We start from the raw sequence: 26,459 nt of genomic DNA, 5'->3' as shown, positions 1-26,459 counted from the left end.
CAGGGCTGCAGAAGCTTGGCTTCCTCCATTTCCCAGGGAAACCCTAGCTCTTCCAGCTCAGTGGCTACTGTCATTTCTGTTGGAATTTATTTACCTTCTATAATTGAAACTTTGTACCCTTGAGTGGAGGCCTTGGCTGGCCAGGGTGTGCAGAAAGCTTGGCTTCCTCCATTGCCAGGGAAACTCAAGCCTCCCTCCTGCTCTCTGTGGCTGCAGCCATCTTGGTTGGGCTTAATTTGCATACCTGCTCTGATGGGCGTGACTGGTGGGCGTGGCTTGTGGGTGTAGCAGGGTGATTAGTTTGCATATCACTCTTTTATTAGATAGGAGATATATATATATATATATATATATATATATATATATATATATATATATATATATATTTACATGCTTGACCATTTTCCTGATGTTTTCTCTTGGGCTTTATAAAAGTGGCATCACCTCATTCTTATCTCTGTGTCAAGTAACCCCCCGTGGATCTAATTCCTTCTTCCATTCTCCAGTAGTTTGCAACCCTGCAGAGCTGTGTTGCTCTTGCTACTGAAATCCTAAAATCTCTGAGAGGACCTGGTTTTCCAGAAGCTCACTGGGCTACCTGCCACCTTCAATGTCTATGAAGGAAAGCCACTGATGTTTGTACAACATCTTTTTGTTTGAGCGAGTTCACTGTGTCTGTGTTGCTCTTTGCTCTGGGGTAAGAATTAGCCATTTTATGCTCAGGCTGGGTTTGCTTGGACCTCAACACTTAGTGACACAGAACGGAGGAGACGTCCGCTTCCCCGGCTGCAGAAGCATCCCCTCCCCAGGCTCTGAACTGCTCAGAGACGTTGTTTCCCAAGGTTGGGAGAGACACTGTTCAGAACAGCCTGCAGGGAGCTCTAGCTCTGAGCAGCTGGGGGACCTATGTTAAACACTGGCCTTCTTAGTGAGCTCAGTCCCAGGCTTAGCCCAGTAATGTGTAATTCTGAAAGGCGCGGGCGCGGTTGTGACCACTTCAGGGCAGGTCTTCATCGAGTCCATCGTTGTTATCCTGGGGCCTGTCCACTCTCCGTCTTTGCTGATGGAAAGACTTTTCCAGAAGGCTGGCTCTGTAAGGGCACTGGTTTGTGAGACTCACTTGGCAGACAGAGTAGATTTCTGCCGTCCAGGCAGCCCGACCAAAAGGAGCCCGAACTGAACAGCTGCGGAGTGGGCCGGCGCCGTGCATCACTGTGCTGGCCTGGCCGTGTGTCCTTCATGCTTCACACTCACCTTCCCAACTTTAAGAGTCGGAGTAGATTCTTGTCACTGTCCTTCACCGAAACCTTTTACTGAGCCAATATATCATAAACTTCATGTTTCACTAAAAGAATTCCCAACAAGAAAGAAAAGCGCCACAAGAAATGAGGCCGCCGTGCTCCCAGCAAGGGCAGGCGAGGCCTCGGCAGGCATGAAGCATGATCTGGGTGAACATGCAGGAGCACCAAGCTCAAGGAGGTGACTGGGAACCAGACTGCTCATTTCCAGGAATGAGGGCTTTTCTCTCAAAGAAGGGGGCCTCTGAGTGAGAGCGGGTTTGAGTGCCGGCCAGAGTCCCTTCTGAGGACCGTGAAGAGGTGTCTGGAAGCGTTCACTCTCCTGGCCATAACAATGCTACCACCAGATGGCCTGATTCTCAGGCTCAGTGATCCCTTCCCTGACTCCTGAGGTGCGGCACTCAGATGCCTGAGTTTTGTCTTGAACCTTATTTATGCTCTCAGATCCCCTCTGTTCCCAACAAATGACTGTGGCTTTACGTGTCCTCGCTATTAGGGGCAACTTACTGTATGACTTGAAACAGGAGATGCTGCCCAGTGCTCCCCACCAGACCTGAGGGTGACAGAACATGTCAGAACGCCCCCAGGGCATTGATTTTAAGATCTCCCCACACTCCAACGTGTATCCACCCCAGATTTACCTTCACACCTGAGCTGAATGTCACGGTGGTTAATGGAAAACTTGTGCAGACTGAACAAAATGTAAGCCCCCCCCCCCCCCCCCCCCCCCCCCCCCCCCCGCCACACACACACACCTGCCAGCCCGAAGGGCCTGGGAAGGGAATTGCAGGAGCTGTGACAAACCAGAGGAGTGCTCGCAACAAGAAACCTGACTGGGAGGGTCAGCCCTGTGCACAGCATGTCTGTTACTTCGCTCTGCTCTTGGGGACGGTGAAATTTCCATGTCCCTCAGCCGACCCCGGAAAGGGACCAAACGTGTTGGAGGGAAGTTCCCTGCATCATGCGGCAGAGTGGAGCTGAGGACTCCGAGTGAGGTTTTAGGTGTTTCTTGTGTCCTGATACCCATCTGGCCTTGTCTCCTACAGGAAGCCATCAGGCCAGTCCTGTGCTTTCTGCGTGAGGGCACGTTTGGGTGAAAGACTCAGAACATCTCAATGTCCTCTTCAATGTCTCAAAGCCCGGAAACATCCCAACACGCCCATTCCCCTGTGCACACGGAATGCAGTGGGCTGGCTGTTCCCACACTTAATGGCAAGAAAGTTGGGGGCCAAGTCACCTGCTGAGTGGTTTGTTGCATTTTATGCAACTAATAGAAGCTGAGTCAGGGTGTGTGTGTTGGGGTCTGTGATATTTTCAGTAGTTCAGTTACATAACATCTATAAGGGTAAGATCTGGCAGGATCCACTAACGAACACAGTCATTATGAAAAGAAAAAGGTTTTAGGGTGGCGTGTGCCCTTTCTTTGGAATGGGGGAACCCTGCATGGATTCTAAACCTACACAGTGTGTTCTGCAGAATTTCCCCGAAAGCTGCTCCATGAAAAAGGCCCAACAACCTACGAAAGCAAGCAAAATTTTACTGGATATTTTTATTCACTTAACAGAAACATTCACTTATCAGATATCACTGAAGTGCAATGTACAGAACTTAGAGGAAAATTAACATATGTAAATTCATATTTTAAGATTTTGGATTTTTTTTTTTTACAAATATTACAAATGTACATCCATTGGTACAATGTTGCCATTCAGTCATGCTTTTTATGTACAAACCTTCTCTTAAGAATACTATTCATTAAGTTTATTTTGCTTAAAAAAATGCTGAAAATTAGCAGAAAGTTCACTGGGCACTGCTGGGTTAGTGTTTTTCTCCTGTTTTTACTGATGCACACACTGCAGAGAGATAGAAATCTAGTGCCTGTGTGAAAAGGGGCCCTAGAACCCAGGTCTTTTATCTGTACCTTAGAGGATATTGGGTCCCTCCGACTTGTCTTTGAAATGCTGAGTTGGGAAGTAAGGTATTTCTTTCTCCAGGGTTTGATACTGTCTGCAGTTTTCCACAGGAGTGGTGCCCTCTGGTCTAAATTTATAGGGATGTGGCCATCATTGTCCCCTTTGGTGAAGGTCAGACTGAGCAGACATATTCCAGGAGCCCAGAAAAGAACTCTCGTGAAGCCCTCTGGACAAGAAGTCACATGGGGCTTCTGCCTCGTCCTGTGCGCCCAGCCGATTCACACAGATCAGCTGAGTGGAGCTCAAGGCAGACATCTGCCCGAGACTTGAATCTCAGGAGTCAGAGGTGTCTGGATAGGGAAGGACAGGCAATAAGAAAGGGAACAGGAAGGGGAGAGAGAGGAAATATGAGAAAGAAAATCAGAGAAGCAGCACTGGTGAGAGGAAAAGGGGACAGAGGTAACGATGGTCATCTCTCTGTCTGGATTCCCAGAATCCTGGGTGCTGCATTTGTTTTCCAAAGCCATCATTCTGCATCCGGCTCTCCTTCAGTCTGCTACCCTTCATCTGATTCCAGTGGCCCCAGAAACGCAATGCTCCAGGCGGCAACCGGGTTAGGACCATGGACAGCGGCAAGCGGTCCCTAGCTCTGTAGGTTGTCAGTCTCCCACCTGAGCCCTGTCCCTAGGCGGCCCCACGTGTCTCATCACCGTGCCTGAGCATGAACTGCCAGCAAGACCTCAGAGGGGTCTTGTCCCAGCTCAATGCTGCCCGATGGTTGTACAGCCCTTCCTGAAACACAGCTTCCAGCTTCTCACTCTACCCCGAACTCCACATGAACTCAGAGCTGGGAATGCGAGCGGTGCGGCCTGTCCTGATCCTGGGTAGAGCGACGGGCTCTGTGAACTCTGCTCAGGAAGGCAGTGGATAAACCAGCACAGACCCACCGGTTTGCCCAGTTAGCAGTCAGCGCTGGAGCACAGAAAGATGGCCCCAAACTCCCCTTTGGTCTCTACTAGAAAGTGATGTTTATTGTATTTTGGGCCAAATGCACAGAAGATGTCATTAGAATGGCTTTAAAAAAAAAAAATGGGTGTAGAAGTTTCCCCAAATTAAAAATGTCTAAGTTTTAAATGTCTTTTTAAATTCTTAAAACAAGATATATAGACACATTTTAAATTTTATAATCTAAAAATAGGATTTCATCAAAATACTCTAACTTTTCTACTCTGGGCATTGCTATATCATGTATTTACTGTCTATGGCTCTCCAGGTGTGGTAAGCAGCAAATCAAAGGAAAAAACACACGTTTAACTTTATTGATAAGAACAGCTTCGCCTGAAAAGGAAATTATGTGGGAAAACTATGTGCTGTGTTTGCTTGAAAAGTAACACAATTGGATGTGTCTGAGGAGCAAGACCAGTGATGGCAAGAAAAATATATACAGACTCAAAGAGAACCACAAGGAATAAAAACAAACCATAGTTACAGACCCGCAAATCCTTTCCCTGGCAAAAACTAAACCCAAAGAAATCCCAAGTCCCATAACGTGCCGTCGCAGGTTGCGTGAACCTGCGCTGGAGCGGGGCAGGCCGAGCCCAGGTGACCCGGGGCCTTCTCCCCGGCGAGCCCTCCAGCTGAGAACCAGGCAGGGAAGCTTCCAGGGCTTATCTTCCAGCAGGAGAGCAACACGTGCTCTGGAGGCTGATAAGGAGGGTGTGGATTGCACTTGCAGTTCAGTATGTGGGCTAAAGAGATACATACAGAAGGTGGGAAGGATCGAGCCCTCGGTGCTGCAGGATGGTGATGCTGAGCCCATCCCGATGGGCGGTGGGGTGGTGGGTGTAACCTGGGGAGACCCTGACTTTACGTCTGTCCATCTTCCCTCTGTTTTGCTCGTCACGTTTTCAGGGTGACTAAACGTTACACGCCACCTGCTCCTGTTTCGTCGTCCTCACGGAAACCTCAGGTGGTCAGGTGGATGTGGGCTCCTCTCAGGACTCCAGTTCATCAGATTTTCTATTTGGCAAATTCAGGGGAGACCCGGCCTAACGCAGCGTTGGGATGTCCTTTTGGACTTTGAAGAGAGAGTGAAGTCCTCGGGCTCCCTGCGAGACCTTCTGTCTCTGGGCTGACGACCGCCCCTCCAGCCGCTCCGGGGCCTTCCTGGCAGCACTCTGAGCCTGGGCTCTCGGCAGGTGCTTCTGGTCGGCTCACGCACCTCCCTTGGCTGCCCTCCCTTGGGTGCCCGCAGCCTGCAGTGTCTCCTCCTCCCTGGGCTCCTTCTTCACGTCCCAGTCACGACAGGCGCCTCGGCGGCGGCGTGTCAGGCTGTTGGACAGACTTCCCGCTACACTGGAACCTGCTCTCTGTCAACCTCTGCAGAGCCTCATCGCTCCTCTGAAGCTTCCCTGTGCGCCTAGCAGACGACTCTGAGTTTTTGGTGCTGATGGGGACAGCAGCGTTGGTGTGTGGCTTTCTCGGGAAGCAGAAGTTTATAGTTTAGTGAAGTTTGAGGTTGTTTCCAGAGAGCCGGTGCCTTAGGCAAAATGACTTGTGACCACACTAGTGCAGTTCAGGAGTTGTGGGTGTGGTCTTTGTGGGGCCGGAGAATGCCACCCAGGTGCCTGGAATTGGACTGGACCGACTGTGCTATTTGAAGGCTGGTCCGGCCTCCGGCTAGCTGGCATTTCTCCTGTGGCGGTCAGGACTGCTGCCGCCAGTGCTTGTTCCCTGGGAGAGGGAGTGCTATTTGGAGCCGACAGTGTAAAGCGTATGCACACTTCTCCAGGCAGCAGGTGAGGATGCTGGCAGCTCAGGTTCAGGCCACAGACGCCAACCCAGATCGCCCACGCCCGCTGCTGTCGAACTCCAGACATGGCGGCTGAGAGTCTAAATCGTCAATCAGCTCTCAAGACTTTTGGTTCTTTAACCCCCGTCCTGATGACGCATCAGATCGTCAGAAACTAATAATATAAACTGGCCGTTTTATCACGGCTTTTGTACTAACTTAAGATTTCATTTCAATTTTTATGAGTGATTAATGCGAGCCATATTTGCAAAACATTTTCATATCTTTTGAAACTTAATCTTGAAGAAGTAATCTACTTCAGTGCCCTTTTCCTTTCTAAAAAACAGGAGGGATACATTTGACGTGATAGGAAATTCCAGGAAAAGCTTCTATTTCCAGACTAATGTCTCTACTTATTATCTTTGAACAAATACCTACAATTCAGCTTGTTTCATTTTTGACTCACTGGTGTGACATCTGTATTTTGTGCCAGAATATATAGAGCCTGATGTTATGCTTGTGTTTCCTGGATTAAGTGGGAGCCTGTGTCCCCAAGGTGCTCCCACCTGGCGGGGGTGGGAGGGGGGAGGGGGGCAGCTGGGATTACTGACGGGCAGCCCAGATATGAGAGCTGGCTACTACTAAGCTTTGCTACTTAGCACAATGGGTTCAGATACAGGGCTTGTAACTGGAGATATTAGAGACCCGTCAACGAGCATGAAGGGTGTTAGAAATGAGCTCTCAAGGGATCACAGCAACAGTTCAAAGGGCACGGACTGACTACAGTATATTAGGGGGGCACCTCGCTTTGTATTGTCCCACCCCTGACTCTCAGGATGGTGCCCTGGCCTCGTCCAGCGTTTGCAGGAGGACTCTGCCGTCTGCTGCCTGCTCTGGAGGGGATAGGATCCTACCTCCTGCATTTGCACAGCTGCTTTCAATGAATTCCTTCTGTCATGCAAGATGTTGAGAGGGTTGACCTAAAGCAGTGTTTCCCAAACTTTTGACATGTGTACCCCTTCTATAATTTTCGTAACGCTGAGTACCCCTCGTACTCATGAGAACATAGAATTAGGCGCAGCTAAGCACGGTGCAAAGCGTACCCCCACCAAACTCCAGTGCAACACGTACCCCCACCAAACTTCCCGTACCCCTGGGGGTACGCATACCACACTTTGGGAAACACTGATCTAAAGGAACAGAGAGTTGGCGGGCGCTCAAGCTCAGAGTCGAGGTTGTTTGGGAGTGTTTGGTGCTTGCTTTCTAAGAACAATTTAGTTCCCAAGTCAGAATTCGGTCTGGGATGGGGTTCCCTCGTTACCAGGTGGGAGGCTGTGGGGTGGTGGCTGCCCTTACACAGCTCAAGCCCCATTATCTGCCAGCGGTGCCGAGCAGGGAAAAGCCCAGCGGGCCCGGCACCGCCCGGGACACTCGGGTCCTGGGAAGTTCAGGGGTCGTTTTGTCACCTCTGGTGCCTCTGCTCTACAGCAGGGGCCTCGCTTCTCGGGCCCTGTTTTAGGAGCTAAGGTCATGCATCCCGAATGCTTTTTGAGAGGAGACAGAGTCAAACACTGAACGAATGGTGACAAGGAGAGGACGTCCTTACTGGCTTCTTTGGGGAGGAGCGCATGGCTTTTCTCTTCCCTTGTGGCTTATCTCGAAGTATCTATAACCTTGTGCTAGTGAGAACCAAGTGCCACGCTCGAGCAGCGTGTCGGCGAGGGGAACAGGGAGTGAACGGCGCCTGAGGTTGGTTTCTAACTGGTGATGCCCCGGTGCCACCTTTCGAGGCTGCAGCTCAGACCCCTGCAGCTGGAACAGTCCTGTCCCCTCTGACACACCAAGGAGAGGGAGCCGCACTCGTGCCTGTGGGTGTGGCGGGCGGGCGGGTTCCAGCAGCCTGGGAGTAGCCCTCCGAGAAGCAGCACGTTCCTACTTCAAGCCTAGTTGCTCATCGCACGCTCGCGTATTCCTGGGACACCAAAGGACAAGGAACACACAGCCCCGGGCAGCACAGTCTCGTTGCTCCTCACTCCCGCCCGGCCTCCGCAGGCTTCTCGCTGTGTCCGGGAGCCCGGGGCGGCCGCTCAGAGGGTGAGTAGGAACTGGTCCTGCTCGGGCGGCTTCCTCACCCAGGTGCCCAGGCCTGCCTTCTGAAACGCTTTGAACAGCTGCTGCTTCACTGACTGGTAGGTGCGCGCCCCCAGCTTGGCCTCACAGTACATGGCTGGCGTGTCTCCGTGGCTCGGGATCCGCGAGCTCAGCTGTGGGGCGGGAGCGAGAGAGGAAGAGTGAGTAGCGAGCAGAGGCGGGGCCCCGAGGCGACGGCACAGCCGCACGTGTGTGACAAGCAAACATCAGCTCCTTTCCACCGTCTGTTTTTAGTTTTTAGTTTCTTTTTTGGTTACAATCTGTTTTCAATATACTTGATCTTAGATTACATTTTCTCACTGCATGTACACACACGCACACGCACACGCACACACATCCACTCACAAATACGGTGTTTCCTCAAAAATAAGACATCCTCCGAAAATAAGACCTACTTACAGATTTCCTTCTAGATGAAATATAAGGCATCCCCCCGAAAATAAGGCGCCCCCCCCTCCCCTACTAAACATGAGAGATTTGGTCCACTGATTCTGAAAGAAATGGAGTCACAAGAAATTCACCAGGAAATTAAAAAATTGTATTGTTATGATGAATGTTCCAGAAGATGATGACATGATTCTCATTGAATAAATGAGTAAATTCTTGATACTGTAAGATTCACAGTTTGTCTGGTTTGTGTTGACAACTACCGTACTACCGTACCGTATACAGGTAATAAATTTCCTTTATTTTCATTTAACAATAAATGTGTACTGTATTCTTCTTCATGGAAAAATAAGACATCCCCCGAAAATAAGACCTAGCACATCTTTGGGAGCAAAAATCAATATAAGACACTGTCTTATTTTCAGGGAAACAGGGTAGTAACTGTGTGGAGCTGATACATGTGTGGTCATTTCACATGTATCTACATCACAATATCAAACTGTACACCTCAAATATAAAGGATGGGGCAAAAGTAGGCTTACAGTTGTCTGCATGGAAAAGAATACAATAATAAATAATAATGCAAGAACAAACTGTGTTTCACGTACTCATAACCTTAAGCCTACTTTTGCCCCACCCTGGATGCAATGTTTATGTCTCAAGAGAGCTGTTCAAAACAGAATACACTTTCTCCCTACATTGACCTACTGATAAAGTCAAATATCTCCTAAAATTTCCAAAAACATTCCCTGTATTAGTTACGGTTAATTATTCATTCCAAAAGTAACCATCAGAATTATCAGGCAAGTCTAGCATTCCATAGGAAATCCCACATATTAGGGAAACGGCTTCCCCAGAGGGTGAGTGATTAAGGAATAAAATGAACAGGTACTGTGCCTGCTATCAGTCACAAGTGCTGTGTATAGTTTTTCTCTTTGGAGGAGGATCAGGCTCAGATTGGGGTGGGTATGGTGGTGCGGGATGACTGTGGGAACTGAAGCAGCAGGGTAGGGCAGGGCCAGGAGGTTCTGAGTTACAGTCTAACCGACAGGAGGCCGATGAGACGGGATGTTCCCTCTCCTGAGCCATGACAGGGACAGCCTGCAGCCCACACAGGGTGGGACCAAACGGGGCCTGACAACCCGCCCAGCGGGGAGGTCAGAGTGCACAGGGAGGGCCAGAGGGCAAAGCCTCCCAATCTCCCTGCAGGGTGCTCAGTGAGGAGAGACCAGCCCACCCACTTTCTGCCACCGACATCTAAGAGGCCCCTTCGTTTAGCAAGTCAGCACCTGCTCCAACCTTCCAGTCCCCACCAGCGGGTAGAAGGTGCAAAGTGCCAGAGCAGGCAGGAAGGGAGGCGGGCTGCAGGGTCAGAGCAGGCCAGGTTCCCAGGGTCCGTGGGGCTGCCGGGGTCACTGCCAGGCTGAGAGCTGAGGTGTGCAGTTCCCAGGGTCCTGTGTGGACACAGTGCTCATTTTAAGCACCAGCAGGCCTGTCCTGTTCTTCTGCTGGCTAAGTCAACCTCAGCTCTCCTTTTCCCTGGATGAGAAAGTGGGACGACTAGCGCAGCAGTTTTAATGTGTTTCTTTGTTTTTGTTTCCTTTTTTTTTTTTGGTTGCAATCTGCTATGCTTTGGAAACACATGGAAATGCATATCACAACTTAGAATCCAGAAATGTCATCATGACCCGATCCACAGAGGAGAAAGCAAGCCCAGAATTGGCGCCGTAGAAACGCACAGCCTGCAGGGCTGGAGAGGAGCGGCAACCCGCTCTGGCCCTCACTGCAGGCACCTCTCCTAAGCGCTAGTTTCTTTTCTTTTTTCTATTTTAATTAATTTATCTTTTATATATTTTATTGATTTTTTTTTACAGAGAGGAAGGGAGAGAGATAGAAAGGTAGAAACATCAATGAGAGGGAAACATCGATCAGCTGCCTCCTGCACACTCCCCACTGGGGATGCGCCTGCAACCAAGGCATGTGCCCTTGACTGGAATCGAACCCGGGACCCTTCAGTCCCCAGGCTGACACTCTATCCACTGAGCCAAACCGGTTTTGGCAGAATGCCAGTTTCTTGATATCGAAACTGAAAAGCCTTCTATGGACTTTCCTATGTTGCCCTGTGCTGGCCACCCCAGGTGTCCCGAACAAGCCCCTTTTCCACCTGACTTCTCAAGCCGCCGGCCTGGCCCGGCTCGGCCTGGCGGAAGTGTGTGGGAAGTCTGGGAAAAGGAAACACACCTGGGGCCAGTTCTTGAGTCATGTGTCCCACTGGCTGCAGGCCCAATGGCATTCTTCGGGCCCCTGGCCTGTGTCCAGGCGGGAGCCCAGGGCTGGCTGTGTTACCCACCTTTCCATACAGCCGCGCCCACCGGGCCGCGAGCACGTGCTTGCAGAGCCGGGAGGAGCCCCCGCAGCTCCGCCTCCCCGTGGTGGCGTCCAGGACCTCCACGTCCGCACTGCCCACGACCCAGTTCACGCTGAAGTGGGAAGACTTCCCGGGTTGGCGGGCCTCGGCGCTGCTCACGCCTGTCGGGAGAGAGTGGAAGCAGCGGCATCAGTAGGCTGCCGGGACCAGACCGTGGGAGACGACTGCCCAGGATGGCACAGCCCTGTGCACCGTCCTCACCTTTAACCCCTGGCCAGGTTACGGCTTCCCGTCAGCTTGACCCTAATGGAGGCCTCGCAGAGACAGTTATTGCTGGAACTAATTTTTCACTTTTTACTTAATTTTTATTTTATTTTATTTATTTCAGAGAGGAAGATGGTCAGGTCTCCATCCTCCTTCCTTCCCTCCCTCCCTTCTATCTCTCTCTCCCTTCCTCATCCCAGGAAGGGAGAGAGAGATAGAAACATCTATGATGAGAGAGAATCATTGATCAGCTGCCTCCTGCATGCCTCCTACTGGGGATTGAGCTGGCAACGTGGGCATATGCCCTTGACCAGAATTGAACCTGGGACCCTTCAGTCCGCAGGCCGACGCTCTATCCACTGGGCCAAGCTAGGTCTCACTTTTTACTTTTAAGAGAGAGTTGGTGCTGGTGAGTGTTTGAATAATAAAGAACTCTCCTGCTGTCACATTGACGGAGAGACCACCTCCAGCTGCTCACCTCCTAGCCACTCGGGCATCCTTCCTAATGCATGTCCTTTTCTAATGCTGTGACTGTTAGGCTCTGCAGCAGCCGTTCTCAACCTGGGGGGCGTGACCCACAGGTGAGAATTGCTAGTAGAGTCACCTAAGACCATTGGAAAACACAGATATTTACATTACGATTCATTAACAGTAGCAAAATTACAGTTATGAAGTAGCAACAAAAATAATTTTATGGTTGGGGGTCACCACAACATGAGGAACTGTATTAAAGGGTCTTGGCATTAGTAAGGCTGAGCACTGCTGGCCTACATAATGCAGTCTCTTTTGTAAGGAAGCCCGAGTGGCTAGACCATGTGCAGCTGGAGGTGGTCTCTCCATCAATGTGACAGCAGGAGAGTTCTTTATTATCCAAACACTCACCAGCACCACCTCTCTTTTCCTCGGTCTTTCTTTGACGTTGACTCTCTCTCTCTCTCCCCCCATCTCTCTTAGCCTCTCTCTTATAAGGACACTTGTGATGGCACGTAGGACCCACTGACTTAACCCAGGATAATCTCATCTCAAAATCTTTAACTTCATCCCATCTGCCAGGACCCTCTTTCCAGAGAGGCTGGGTGGCTATTACCCAGCCTATCACAGCGCTAATCCTGACTTTGGAACTGGTCTTTGAACCGAGAGAGCCTTTCTGAGGCAGGAGCAATCCGGTCCTCCACACTTCTGCGGGAGGGCTGGGTGTGGAAGTGAGAGGGTTCACTGCTCTAGCCGGGACTGTGGTGGGGAGCTCAGTGAGGCCCCTCTCGGGGACGACTGGCTGGTGAGAATGGAGGGATGCAGAGCCCCGCCGGGCACATGGGGTCGGCCTCAGTCAGCTAGGACTTCGGTTTGGAAACCTGGAGAGAAGCCCACCAAAGAGTGGGAGAATAGAGGTGTCCCTAAAGGTGGTGGAGCCTGGTGAAGGACAGATGACCAGTCTTTCCTTTATGATTTCGTAGGGTCCTAGAAATGGTGACTACCTCTGACATTCTATCAGAGCAACCGCTCATGCAGGCTCAGAGACATGCGGACCTCTGCTCATGTGTACATGCACACGTGGGCTACCCACACACGTGAACATTATAGAGAAGTATTTCATGCTAAAGCATATCTGTAGGAGGATGGTAAGGGCTCTATCACCTTTGACACAAATCCCCTGTGAGGTGGACTCATTCAGGAAGACGGCCTGAGGTTTCACTCAGTGCACACGTTTGTGCTAATAGGGTGGGCTCTGGAAATGGTGCCTGTGCAGAGATCTCTTCCCTAACTTACCAGCAGTGTGGCCTCTGGTACGTCAATTAACCACCAACTACTGTGACTACCACCACCACGGCCACCAAGCCCACTCCTGCTCCCACCGGTGTTTTAGAACAGTGAACGTGAACCCACGCTCAGGCGTGAAAATGAGTCCTGTCATTGCTCGCGTAGCCATTAGATGCCTTACCTTGAGAAAACCCTACATGCCTTTTAGAAAGCAGTGTGTAAGAGAGACATTACGGAATTCCTTACACAGCTAGTGGGACTACTATATTTAACATGTAATCCACTTTCCCCAAATTACAGTTACACAAGACAGGGCTATCATTTTTACACGGGGTGAGGCAAGTCTGCATTACAGGGCAGCACGGTGTTTAATTTGTAAAACAAGTGAAGCTGCTTCCAGGTGTGCACAGAGTCACAAAGGTGCAGGACAGAAGGGGCCACTTGAGCTTTATTTATGGCCAGACACCTGTGTGATCTCATGGGCACACATACACACATACACATGCATGCACATGCACAAACCACACACATCACAACCCGCACACACCACACACCTGCATGCACCACACACATACATACACAGCACACACATCATATACAACACACCACACACGTGTGTACACACATATACCCATACACACCACACATCTCACACACACATACCCATACATACCACACACCTCATACACACATGCACACACCACACACACAAGCACACACACACACACGTACTTGCACACACAAACACACCATTAACACCCATTCACATCCATGCACAGACACCACACATATGTATGAGAAGGTTCTGCAGAGAGTGGCAGCCGTGTCGCCCATGTGGGAAGCTGGGGCGTCTGCTCTAATGAGAGTTGCCACACTGACTGTCAGGGATTTCCCAGCGTCAATAGGAACGTGACCTTATTTGTGGTCATAAGTGACTCTGGTTTGTATTCCCCAGAGTATAAGGTACACAGACTCACAGGGCACTCTAAAAAATGGGACCTTCCCTCCATGGTGGGGAAAGTGAAATATATTATTTATAACTTTATAATGACATGGTGCTTGGTTTCTGTAATGATTATGATTATTTCAAAAGATATGGATAAAGGGACTTTGGCAGAATATGATTGATTTTGCCTCAAATTATATATATTTAATGACTAGAGTATCCAAAATGTAGTAAAAAGGCAAGATTTATAAAATTTTATAAAAATGTGGGTGACTTTCACCTCTGTCTATTCTGCATTATCCACGTGGGGTCATTTCTCTCATGCCCAAATATCAATAACACAGTTAGTGTCTCTTTTGGTGGGAGCTTGGCTAGAGCTGAATCAGTTCCGTTTCTGTCTGTGTAGAATGCTCTCACCTTCATCTTTAAAAAAAATTCTTCTTGGGGTATAATGTGCTTCTTAGATCTGTAGCTGGATGCTTTCCATCTGTCCTGCAAAGTCCTCAGTTGTTATTTTGTCCTTAAATGTCACTCCCACTCCATTTCTCTCTCTTCTCCTACAACTCTTGTTACATGTAGATGATATGTTCTCATTCCATCTCTTACTTTTGTTTCTTTTTGTATTTTCCCTCTGGGATGCTTAATTTTATGTGTCAACTTGGCTGGGCCAAGGTGCCAGATCCTTGGCCAAACACCAACTGGCCTTGCTGTGAGCGTATGTTAGCTGGGGCTGGTGCAGTAGGCTGAGTCAAGCAGAGCACGCCCCCGCCCCCCATTATGCAGGTGGGCCTCAGCTAAGCAGGCGATGGCCCTAGAAGTCAAGCCTGAGGTCCCTTGAAGAGGAAGGAATTCTGGGGACAGACCACCTTTGCACTCAACTGACACATCAACTCCAGCTGGAATTTCTAGACTTACAGCTTGCCCTGCAGATTTCAGACTTGCCAGCCCCCACAAGCATTGGAGCCAATCCTTTTCTAGGAGGAAAATGAGCACCTCCCGGTGGTTCTGCTCTCTGGAGAACCCTGACAGCCACATCCTCTCTCGGTCTCTGTGCTGCACTCTCAGTGTCTTCTTCATAATGATGTTCCAGTTTACTAATTTCCTCCTCAGCTGTGCTTAATTTGCAATTAAACCTTCCCTCTGTCACACACATTGCTTTATTTTCTTTATTTCTGCAATTCCCATTTGGTTATTTTTTTCTTTTCCACTTGGTTCTTTTTTCTTTTCTTCCCTTTTTCCCCCTTTTTTCTGGCTTCCATCTCTCCCCCTACGTTTTCCATCTTGTTAATTAAATCCCTTTTACTCTGCTGGGTATGGTTCTATAAAAGTCTGTGTCCATGAGCCCTGCCCTCTGCAGGTGTGGGTCTGTGTCCGCCCTCTGCTGTTGGCTGGGTTTTGTTAAGGTGGTCTTATCCCCTTCCAGGCCTGCTTTTTTGAAAAATTTCTGTGGGGTTATTTTGCTCTAACTCTTAGTAGAAACATCTTAATCTAAATTTAAGAATAGAGAAGATTTGCCCTAGCTGGTTTGGCTCAGTGAATAGAGCGTCAGCCTGAAGACTGAAGGGTCCTGGGTTCAATTCCGGTCAAGGGCACTTGTCTGGGTTGTGGGTTTGATCCCCAGGGTGGGGCGTGCAGGAGGCATCCAATCCATGATTTTCTCTCATCATTGATGTTTCTATCATCTCTCATCTCTCCCTTCCTCATATATATATATATATATATATATATATATATATATATACACACACACACACACACACACACACACAAATGATTTTAAGCTGCCCAGTGAGTCCGCAGCAGCCTGCTCCGAAGGATGCAGACTGCTGACAACTTCTCTAAGCACAGCTGCAGCTCACCTGCTTCCTGAGCCTCTGGAACCCCTTCAGTTCTGCGCTCCACCCTCCTTCTTTGTGTCTGTCCCACATGCTCCTTCTCTCCGCCTCCAGGACTTGGCTCAGATGTCATCTCTCAGATCTTTCCTAACCCTCCGATAGGAATGACGGTCACTTTGTATTTTTCCATGATAAATACCTTTTTAAAATTATTGTTTAAAGTATTACATATGTCTCACTTCCCCCCCATTGACCCCTCCAAGGCCACGATGGTCACTTTTTAATCTCTTATTTGCATTTATTTTATTTTATTTTATCTTTTGATAATCCTCACCTGAGGATATTTTTCTATTGATTTTTAGAGAGTGGAAGGAAGAGGGACTGACAGAGAGAAAAACATCGATGTGAGAGAGACACATTGATTGGTTGTCTCCCACACGCCCGACCAGGGCTGGGAATGGACCCTGCAGCCGAGGTATGCCTTGGGATCGAACCTGTGACTCTTCAGTCCACGGGCAGCTGCTCTATCCACTGAGCAGAACTGGGTGGGGCCTCTTTGCATTACTTTTCTATAAGGCATTTATACTTTGTTTGTCTTCCCCATGGAAATGTAATAGGGCATATTGATTTTTGACCATTTATTCACTGCTCTATCCCCAGTGCAAAATTGTCGCTGGTGCATCATGAAGATCAATACATATTTGTTGAATGATTAAATGAGTGCCTGGCTTATGTTGACCAACTTCTTTAGGTTTGGATAAATGAAATGTATTGACAATAGACATATTTTCCTTAAATGGTGAAATTCCCAGGAGCAATGCAATTAAGTTTAATGTTCAGTTCTTTTGTAAAACAACTCCTTGGAATCATGATAGAAATTAAATGAAACTTAACTAATATACAGATATTTTATATAGAACTCCCCAGACAACTGAAATAAGTGTTTTCTATCATTTTAATTTTTTATAAGCTACGAGCTAATTTGCTTAGGGAGATTAGTGCTAATGTATGTAAATATCTTATTAAATAGTTCTTTGTTAAATCTAATGTTTTGATCTTCATGCAAAGATATTAGGATTGCTTTTAGATTTTTCTAACAAGATCTATAATCTCCAATTCCTTCGAGGGAACAGGAGGATAAATGTCTACCTCTGGTGACTGTAGGACAAAGGAGCCTGGCGGATGCTTTTTGGAAGCTCTTAAACATTTATGAAGAAGTTGCAGGCTATTCCATAACACTTCTGTGTTTGCTTTAATATGACAACATTGCAAATTACTTACTCTCTGCATAAAAGAAAATGCTTGCTTCTACCCACTGGGTTATTTTGCAAGATACTTTTAATGATCATCACTACTAGAAATTTCTCCTGAATTAAAGAGGCTGGAGATTCCCTACCAGAGTTGACAGCTTAATATGACACTATTTTGGAAATTCAAACCCACGAAAAAATGTGGCTATAAACGACAACAGGTCTCCTCCGCACCCACTGCTGTTCCCTAAAGGGGGCGTCTGGAATGTGACCGGGAGGTGGTGTTGGGCGGGAGTTACAGCCTACTGTCGGCAGATGTTTCAATAAGCAGCAAACTTCTCTCTGATAAATCCAGTTGCTTATGAAACATGAAATCTGAAGTCTTCTGATACATTGACTAGTCATTTCTACTATTTCAGGACAATATGTGCTGTGAAGAAAGATGGCTGAGGCTCTTTTCTATCTGTCACTGATCCTGTGGTTTTTGTCATGTGAACGTGAGCCACGAGTCTTATCTCATAGTTCTAACATTCAATTCTTTTGGTTCGTCTCTCAAATCTCATTCTCATCACCAAGACAGTGTCATGGGCTGTAGAGCAAATCATAAGCTTAATCTTCAGTGTGGACTAAGAATGCTCAGTACTAAACATCGTATCTGTTAAACGTGTCATCAACACAAACAAAGACATGATTGGTCCTATCCAGATTTCCGCCCTTCTTGATGCAGAAAAATAAAAGCTGAGCCTTGAGGTTGGAGGCTCAGACACACCACCCCCTCAGCCTGGAAGGTGAGAATCCACAATCAGCTTCCATCTCACTTTATGTTTTTCAAAAGATGAGCATGCAAAGCACCGGTTTTTGTTGTCATTCTCCCCATGTTTGTGAGAAGGACCAGAAGCAAACCTCCAGGGTGGCTCTCCTCAGACAGGCAGCTCTTGCTGAAGGATTCGGGCGCAGGGCAGCCATGATGCAGGCTTGTGTTCCTCAGGCTTTGCCCATAGGTGTTGGCTGGTCTATGTAGAACTGGTCAAGTACAGATGGGGCAAAAGTAGGTCTACAGTTGTAAGTCGGTGAAACACAGAGTTTGTGCTTGTATTAATTATCATTTCCGTACGAACAACTATAAACCTACTTTTTCCCCATCCTGTAATATGATTGGAGCGAGCCGAGAGGCCTTTTCTGAATACTTGCAAACAGAGCAAAGTGAAGTGCTCTTCACGAATTATTTCTTTTGGTTCTCACTACCACCCCCATGGGGCACTTTTACTGCCCTGATTTTAAACTTTAGAACAATTTTATAACATTGGGAATAAATCTTAGGCCCAGTTCTTAGCCACACACTGGAAACAGGTCTTCTAGCTTATAATTTTCTGTTTCAGAGAATCTGTCAGAGACGTGAACCAGCCAGTGGCTGCAGTTTGCACAGCCTGCCAGCGCTACTCTCCGCTTGGTGCACCCGCCTGGTTTTGCAGACGGTGCCAGCGGCTCCTTCAGAGCACCCTGCTAAGGCCAGGGAGCTGCCTCGGGTGCGGTGTTTTCCTGCAGGCTCTGGACCAGACTTCCACATGCTCCAGGCAGTGCCAGGAGCCTCCCATGGGCCTGTGTGTGGAAGGCCAGCCGTCACAGTGGAGGTGTGTCCTTCCCATACCGGTCTTCCTAGTGATCATAGAACTTGACACTTCTCAGGCCATGTGCCTCCTGATCCTCACCACGGTGCTGGGCGCCTGGGCTGGCCACCCCCGGGGTCATGGTGGGAACACTGGGGCTCCAATGACATGGGCGGTGTGGGGAGCTGGGAGTAGGATAGGGAATTGTGCTTCCAGCCCAGGGCTTGCTGGCTTTCTCCGTTGCCTCCAAAATGTGCTTCCCCAGTGTGTGCTAGCCTCCGGATGGCATGGAGAATGCAGGGACCCCTGAGTCCAGCCACCCACCCAGGGCAGCCAGACCCTGTACGGTCCCCTCTCCCCCCAGCCTCGAACCTGCAGGCCCTCTATCGGAAAGGCTTCTGCTGACAGTACGTTGCTGTCCTGTTGGACCCATGCACGGTTAGTTTTACTTCCACTGGGCACTGAGCACACTGCGGCTGCAGTCACACGATGGCGCATGGATGTGCCGTGTGCATTCTGTTGTACATTCTCTGAAACGTGGCCCGGCCTACACCCACGCCTTCCTTCTTTGTTAAGTTTTGGATTGCTACAATTTTGCTCTCTATGTCTTAAATATCTATTGGCCAAAATGAGTAAAATCTGCCCGGTTTGGCCCCCATTATGGCCTGCCTGTGCCAGCCTGCTTGGGGTGGGGGGTGTTTTTGAGGGTGATTCTCTTACCGCTGAGGAGGGGCCGGTTGTGCTGGTATGAGGGGGGCAGCTGGCCGATGTCCTCGGCCCTGTGGCTCATCACCCGGCAGAGGTGGCCCGTGTGGTGCAGGCTGCCCACGATGATGCTGTGCAGGTACACGGGCTCGATGAAGTGGCAGAGGAGGGCGCCCTGCAGTCCCAGCACATTCCACCTGCAGGGAGGGAGAGGGAGGAGTCAGTACATCTGCCCACTGGGGTGAGGACGGAGGGGCAGCCTTACAGGTCCCCCCTTTCCCCAGACGGGCTCCAGCTGGGCCTGTTGTGCAAGGCACCTGGACCTCTCTTCCTCCGCTCTGCCCCCCAGTGCCCCTGTCCCCACCACGAGATTGATGGGAGCCATCAGCTCTGGCCTCCTGCTGCGAATGAGCTGAGCTTCCTTACTGCTGGGGACTGGGGCTGGTGAGGTCTGCACTTCAATAGGCGTGGCCTCTGCTTCTGGGGAGATAATAGATCAACTGAAGGACTTGTATACATGCATATAAGTACAACCAATGGACATAAAGCTCTGGGGAGGGAGGGGATGGGTGGGAGGGAGGAAGGGGGGAAAATAAAATAAAATGAAAAATAAATAAATAAATAAATAAATAAAAAGAAAAAAATAGGCGTGGCCTCTGCTTCTGGAAGTGCATTGTTAGGTGGACTGGAAGCTACATATTTTCTCAGGGACTTAAAATTAGATTAAAAGGGATAGAAGACACTCAGTCTCTGACAGTAATTTGCATTTTTCTTTTCTTTTCTTTTTTACAGAGAGGAAGGGAGAGGGACACAGAGCCAGAAACATCGATGAGAGAGAAACATCCATCAGCCACCTCCTGCACACCCCCTACTGGGGATGTGCATGCAACCAAGGTACATGCCCTAGACCGGAATCGAACCTGGGACCCTCCAGTCTGCAGGCTGACTCTCTATCTACTGAGCCAAACCAGTCAGGGCTGCATTTTTCTTTATATTAGCTTGGAAGTATCAGAAATTTAGTTTATCTCAGTTTAGGGGCATATTCTCGCCTCCTCTCCCTCCTCTTCCGCAGTCAGGGTGACCCATAGTGTTGGAATGAAGTGACATTAATAAGCGACCTTGTTTTGCTCTGGGGTGGCTTTAGAGGCCGGATCAGAGATGAAGGGGGGGCCCATTTTCTCTGAAACAGATAAGCACTGGCTGAGTGTTTTGCTTCTTCACGCAAAGATGACAGGGGCGCTTTAAGATTGTTATTTCTCCCTACGTTTCGGCAGTGCAAGGCTACATCTATCTGATCCTTAACGCGTTTAAGCCCCGCCGCCATCAGCAGCTAATTTCTTACATCATTGTTCTTTCCATTAATTAACATTTCTCCGCGTGAGAGCCGCTATTGTGGGGCCGCACGTTTCCTTTCATGATGAATAAGGACTCATCACAGCTCCCCTTTCCCGGAGCGGTCCCTTCGGCCATAGCCCTTCCCGTTAGTCACCGCGTGCTCGGCCAGCCGGCCAGCAGGCCCTACCTGGAGAGCCATCGGCCCCGGAACCCGCGACGCCGATTGCTTTAAAAAGTTCTCTTTAAATTTTATTCCAAAAACACAGGCAATTTAGCCGGCGACATTAATCTGCCTCGGAAGCACCGCGGTGCACGGAGAGCATCTTTCAATCTCATGCAAGAAGAGGCAGCCATCTGGCCGGCGGGGCGGCCGCGCCCCCGCCCCCGCCCCTCCCCGCTCCCCGCTCCCCGCGCGGGCCATTAACGCGGAGTGCTCACCCGCACGGAGCTCCCGCGGAATATAAAAGGTAATATTTATATACAAACAATTTAGGGCTGCCGTTTACACAGCCGTTGGTTTTATGAGACGTTTGCTTTATAGATGTGCACAGCTTCCCTTACGCAGAGGATGGGGGTCACCTCGGCGGCCCCGCCCTTGCTCTCCGGAGGGAACCAAAGGGCTGGTCCTCTGTGTGGTTGTGACTTCGCCAAAGGAGGGCCGCCAGAGAGTTTGGGAGGGGCACGGCACAAGAGCTTATCACAAATTTCGGGGACCCCTTCGTTCGGCGGTGCCATTGCTGGGCGGACCTTTGTTTCCCGTGGACAGCGCAGTCAGATGTGACAGCCTGGAGCCTGGGGGCGCAATGCTCTGACCAACTGAGCCACTCCAGCCAGGCTCTTAGGGCCCTTTTATAACAAATCCATGTTATAAATATGAGCCCTTCACGTCTTCAGGAGGACTCTTAGTTCCTGCAAGCTTCTCCTCTTTCTCCTACCCTACTCATCTCTTCTGATCTTTTCAAATGTCTTCATCACCATGCAAATATATAGTTGTGCTTTAAAAACAAAACAAAGTGGGGAACTGGTTTGGCTCAGTAGACAGAGTGTTGGCCTGTGCACTGAAAGGTCCCAGGTTCAATTCCAGTTCAAGGGCATGTACATTGGTTGCGGACACATCCCCGGTGGGGGGTGGGCAGGAGGCAGCTGATCGATGTTTCTCTCCCATTGATGTTTCTGGCTTTCTCTCTCTCTCCCCACTCCTCTCTGTAAAAAAAAAAAAAAAAAAAATCAATAAAATATATTAAAAACAAAAAACCAAAGCAAAACACCACACAAGGAGTGTGTGGTGGCCGGGCTCTTCTGAAAGAAGCGACCCCCATGTGTCTGAGTGGTGATTTGTGGGATTTGGCTTCTTCCCTTCAGTCAGAAACGAATTTCTAAGGACAGACCAAAAAAGTGAAGGAAAACTCAACAACGTCACTTTTTGGCAGTTTGCAGGAATATGGGCAGCAAAATGCCAAATCTCCTTTAGATCTGAAGAGGCTGGGAACAACAACAAAAACAACAACACCTCACTTAACAGCAAGTCTGCTTCACTATAAAAGTTCTTGGTGTTCGTTTTTCATGTTTGATCCAAATATAGGCTTTCTTGCATTCCTATGCATTGATGAGAGAAGATTTTCTTGCAGTGCGGGGCCGAGATGTGGTAGATTTTCAGGGACGATGGTAAGTTACCATTTAGGGTGAAGGATTGTGGGGTGCAGACCTCAGTGGGTGTCTCATAATTTCTCGGATAGGTAGGGAAGTTTTAACACTTCTTATCAATTGAAAGCAGGGACGTGGGTGTTTTGCCGCTCGCTAAGAAAACAGTCTTGAAATAAGCTATGTCGAACAATAAAATTAGTATTCCTAAGAAGAGATATCACTATACGTTAGGCCACTCGAGTACTGTCTTTGAACAAAACTTGTGAAACAGGTTTGATTGGTTCTGACTCCATGGGATTGTCTAAAGACAAATTACTTCTGTATCTGGTTTCCTGTAAAAACTTTTACCACAAAGAGCAAACCAACCTTCTCTGTGCCTGGCTATAGGAGTTTAAAGTTATTCAGCTACCACGATCAATAAAACCAAATGTCTTCCTGATGTAGACGGGAGGATTTTCAGCATTCATGGTTGAATGGAAAAATACCTTTTGTTCAAACAGCCGCTATTACTGCCATGTTGATAGAAAGAAAAAAAAAATTCCATGTCTGATTTTCAATATAGAGACTCCCTAAATAAATATTTTTTGTCTGTCAATCATGGAAATACCAAAAGTAAGTGGGGAGAGATCTTGGGAGAAGGCTTATCCAAGAGAAGCAATCTCCTCGCAGTTCAAACCCTGGCGCCAAAGGTCTGTGGGCACAATCGCAGGGAGGGATCTTTCTTCAGATGGCGGCGGCTGCCCGTTGGCACCTGGGACGCAGGCAGAGAGCAGTGGTTGCCGGGCACATGTGATGTTTGCTCTTCCTGCCTGCTGCTTTTGCCACTTGTCGTAGCCCAGAAAGACAATGGAACTCTCCACAGTGACAGTGAGGTTGAGGGTGCATTGTTTCAGTCCTACCAAAAACATATGCCTAACCTAGCAAAGACCGGTCACATGGACCACAGAGCAGAATGGGACACCAGAAATAAGCCCTGATCAACGTGCAAGGACTCCAGCATTGCCCCACAGCAGTGGTTTCCAACTTCAGCGCCACTGGGCCCGCCGGGACCTTGGGGACTCTCCTGGTGCTGGGTGCCCCCAGACTCCGGGCTCAGCACGGCCAGTATTTTCAGTGCCCCTGGGGTCTGGCCGAGGGCTCTGGCTGCTTCGGCTTCTTGATCCCTGGTCAGCAAACTGTGCTTACCCTGCGCGGCGCCTTTTTATTTCTCTTGTGACGGTGGAAGCTGTGAAAGGGAGCTCTGACCTGTGTGTGCATCACGCAGGCTCACATTCACGGCTATTTCTCTCCTGCCCTGTGACCCAGGCCTTGCGGTCCCCACCGTGTCCCGCTGACATCATGGTCTTTGTGAACTGTTTGTGCATTCGTTCTCCTACATTATCATTTAGGCCACGCCTGTTTCCTGTTAACACCCCTGCTGTCTCTCACTTGACTATCGAGGTTTCTAGTGTCCCTTCTGCAGACACGGAGCTTTGCTGGGTCCAGTGGGTGGTGGGGGGTAGGTGGTGGGTGATGGGTGGTGGGTGGTAGGTGGCAGGTGGCTGGGGGCAGGCTGTGGGCTGCTGCCTCAGGCACGGGCGCTTCTCAGTGGGGTGGCAGGATGACAGGGGGCAGACACAGAGCATTATTAGTGGTTGCTACTACTTCTATGTTGGATCGATATCATTGGATTTATCACTTCCTGCTTTCACCACTAGGGATAGTGTAAGATTTAACCTAGAAGCTGTAGTAAGATGACCACACAGTCTTTGGGAAAGAAAGAGGAAAAGGTGATTAAACAAGCTATGGAAATTTGGGGCTGGGTGTTTGGGAAGAACAGTTGTTTTTTAAGGACCTGCGTTTTGAGATTGGAAAAAGGAACAGCACTCTCATCCGATTTCAGGAGAGCCGGCGACGCCTCCAAGGCAAGGTGACAGCCAGTGAATCAGGTGCCGGGCCCCCAGGCCGGGGCCCAGAGGAGAGGCTCCCCCTGAGGCCCGTGAGCGGCAGCCATGCCCTCGGAGGAACCCGCTCTCCACAGCCCGGAACCCACGGTCAGACGCCAGGCAGCGCCGGCCTCCCCGGGGAGCAGCTGGGGTTTTTACAGCTCGTTTTTATGGACAAAGTTTTAATCTGCTCATTTAAAGACCCATTGCGATCAATAATCAAGCTCAGGTACTTAAAATTAGAAACCATGTCTAAAGGAACATTAGTTCCAGAAGCTTTAGATTTTTATATGCCGCTCAACTTTTGATTCCAGAGACAAAAGCCAGAAACACCCTCCCGTTCCCCCCTCTAGGGTGCGGGCGTTGGCCTGCTGGCGAGGTGCAGGTCGGCCTCTCACAGCCAGAAAGGCAGGTGGCGCCCACGGGATGTGGCGGCGACAGTGACGTTGGCTGTTGTCTGTGTCCTTGTCACACGGAGGCGTGGAACGTTGCTGATTGGACTCCTCTGAGATGAAGGGCAGTGGACTCCCATGACTTTGGCGTGCCATCCCGCCCAACTTGTGGTGTTGAGGGTTAATTTTCATTGATGTGCCTTTCCTGTGGTTTCCTTCCATCTACACCAGGTGATGTTAATGGTGGCATTTTGGGAATAGATTTTACTAATAACTTTTTTGTTTGTTTTGTTAATCCTTACATGAGGACATTCTTCCCTTTGTTCTTCAGAAAGAGTAGAGGGAGGAATGGAAAAAGAGAGGGAAGGAGGGAGGGAAAGAGGGAGGGAGGGAGGGAGGGAGGGAGGGAGAGAGAGAGAGAGAGAGAGAGAGAGAGAGAGAGAGAGAGAGAGAGAGAGAGAGAGAGAAACATTGCTCTGAGACTGGTTGCACCTAACCCAGCCTGGGGTGGGGTGTGAAACCAAAACTCAGATATGTGCCCTTGATCAGGAAGCAAACCCGTGACCCTTAGGTGCACGGGCTGATGCTCTGACCCCTGAGCCAACTGGCCAGGGCACTGTGACTTTTTCTTGTTCTGTGATTTTTCCAAAGATTGAATGAGTTGGGCTGAGTAATATCTCTCACCCAGGGCTGTCATAGCAAACCACCACAAACAGGGTGGCCTAGTAAACAAAGGACGCTTATTCTGCCACAGTTCTGGGGGTCCAGGTGTCAGCAGGGCTGTGCTTTCCCTGAAGGGTCTGGGGAGGACCAGTGCCAGGCCCCTCTCTGGTCTGCCAGCAGCTGTGCTGTCCTTCCTGTCCCAGCGCTCCAGTCTCTGTCTCCATCTGCATGTGGCTTTCTCCCTGTGTGCCCATCCTCAGCGCCCTCTGCCTCTCTTACAAAATATATGGAGTTGTGCTGAGAGCCCATCTGAATAACCTAGCATAAGTACCTCCTCTCACCATCCTTAACTCAGTATCACTTTATAGAGAAGGTCACAGTCACAGGGCCTGTGGACATGGGTATATCTTTTGGGGCCACCGTTCAGCCCAGCACTCCTGCTGGGGTCTATCAAGTGAGCTGCCTCATCTCTTGTTTATGATGATCTCTGGTTTACCCTCCATCAGAGCTCCATACTGCACTGTGGGGAGGATGTCCCAAGTATGGATGTGGAGAGTTGGGAGCCTCAGGAAACTGTGCCGATGGCATATGAGATACATGTAATATACAATGTTTAGTTACAATTGTGTGTAACATTGTGTCTCGTATTGTACAATGTTATAGACACAATAAGAGACAATGTATGTACACTGTTATAGACACAATATGAGACAATGTTACACACAAGGGAATAGACATGACATGAAACAATGTCTGTACAATGCTATAGACAAATGATGAGACACAGTGTTACATTGATTAAGGTTATATTTTAAAAGGAACCATGATTGTAGCATTAAGCAATGGCTTTTAAGAAGCAAAATCCTGACAACAGGAAACAATGTGCATTTAGGAAAAAATATGAATGCAAATGTAAAAGCTGACAGCTATTTGCTGCTATTGGGGTATTAGCTAATGAGTTACTTTCTGATTTTCATCTTCTTTAATTTTTTTCTTATTGTGTTTTACTTTTTATTGGGGGACCACCTGCATTGAGCTGCTTTCCAGCGGTGACCAGTGGATCTCCTAATGCTGTTTCTGTTGTTCCACTTTCTCCAGGACCGGCTCCAGGGCGTGCAGGGCTTTCTGTGCCCCTGGGAATTTGTGGTCTTGTTTTTGCTGTTGGCGCAAAGCCAGTTAGCCCGAAAGAATCTTATGAAATGACTTTTATCTTCAAGGTAGTCTTTA

The 26,459-nt window shown here is 49.1% G+C and overlaps 1 protein-coding gene across 1 annotated transcript in view; it reads right to left on the bottom strand.

The window, feature by feature from the left end:
* Positions 1–7,585: 7,585 nt before the first annotated feature.
* The window catches only part of ADARB2 (adenosine deaminase RNA specific B2 (inactive)), a 412,641-nt gene continuing 393,767 nt past the window's right edge, over positions 7,586–26,459 (bottom strand). The window contains exons 8-10 of the mRNA XM_045588781.1: positions 19,289–19,470; positions 10,891–11,069; positions 7,586–8,266 (exon numbers count right to left, since the gene is read on the bottom strand). Coding sequence (XP_045444737.1) covers positions 8,090–8,266; positions 10,891–11,069; positions 19,289–19,470 — 538 coding nt within the window. The 3' untranslated portion in view covers positions 7,586–8,089. The remainder of the gene's footprint in view (positions 8,267–10,890; positions 11,070–19,288; positions 19,471–26,459) is intronic.

This window comes from Pipistrellus kuhlii, unplaced genomic scaffold (assembly GCF_014108245.1).
Source record: "Pipistrellus kuhlii isolate mPipKuh1 unplaced genomic scaffold, mPipKuh1.p scaffold_m20_p_1, whole genome shotgun sequence".
Classification (NCBI taxonomy): domain Eukaryota; kingdom Metazoa; phylum Chordata; class Mammalia; order Chiroptera; family Vespertilionidae; genus Pipistrellus; species Pipistrellus kuhlii.
Note: the sequence above shows the minus strand (reverse complement) of the source record. Positions and strands in the feature narration are given on the sequence as shown.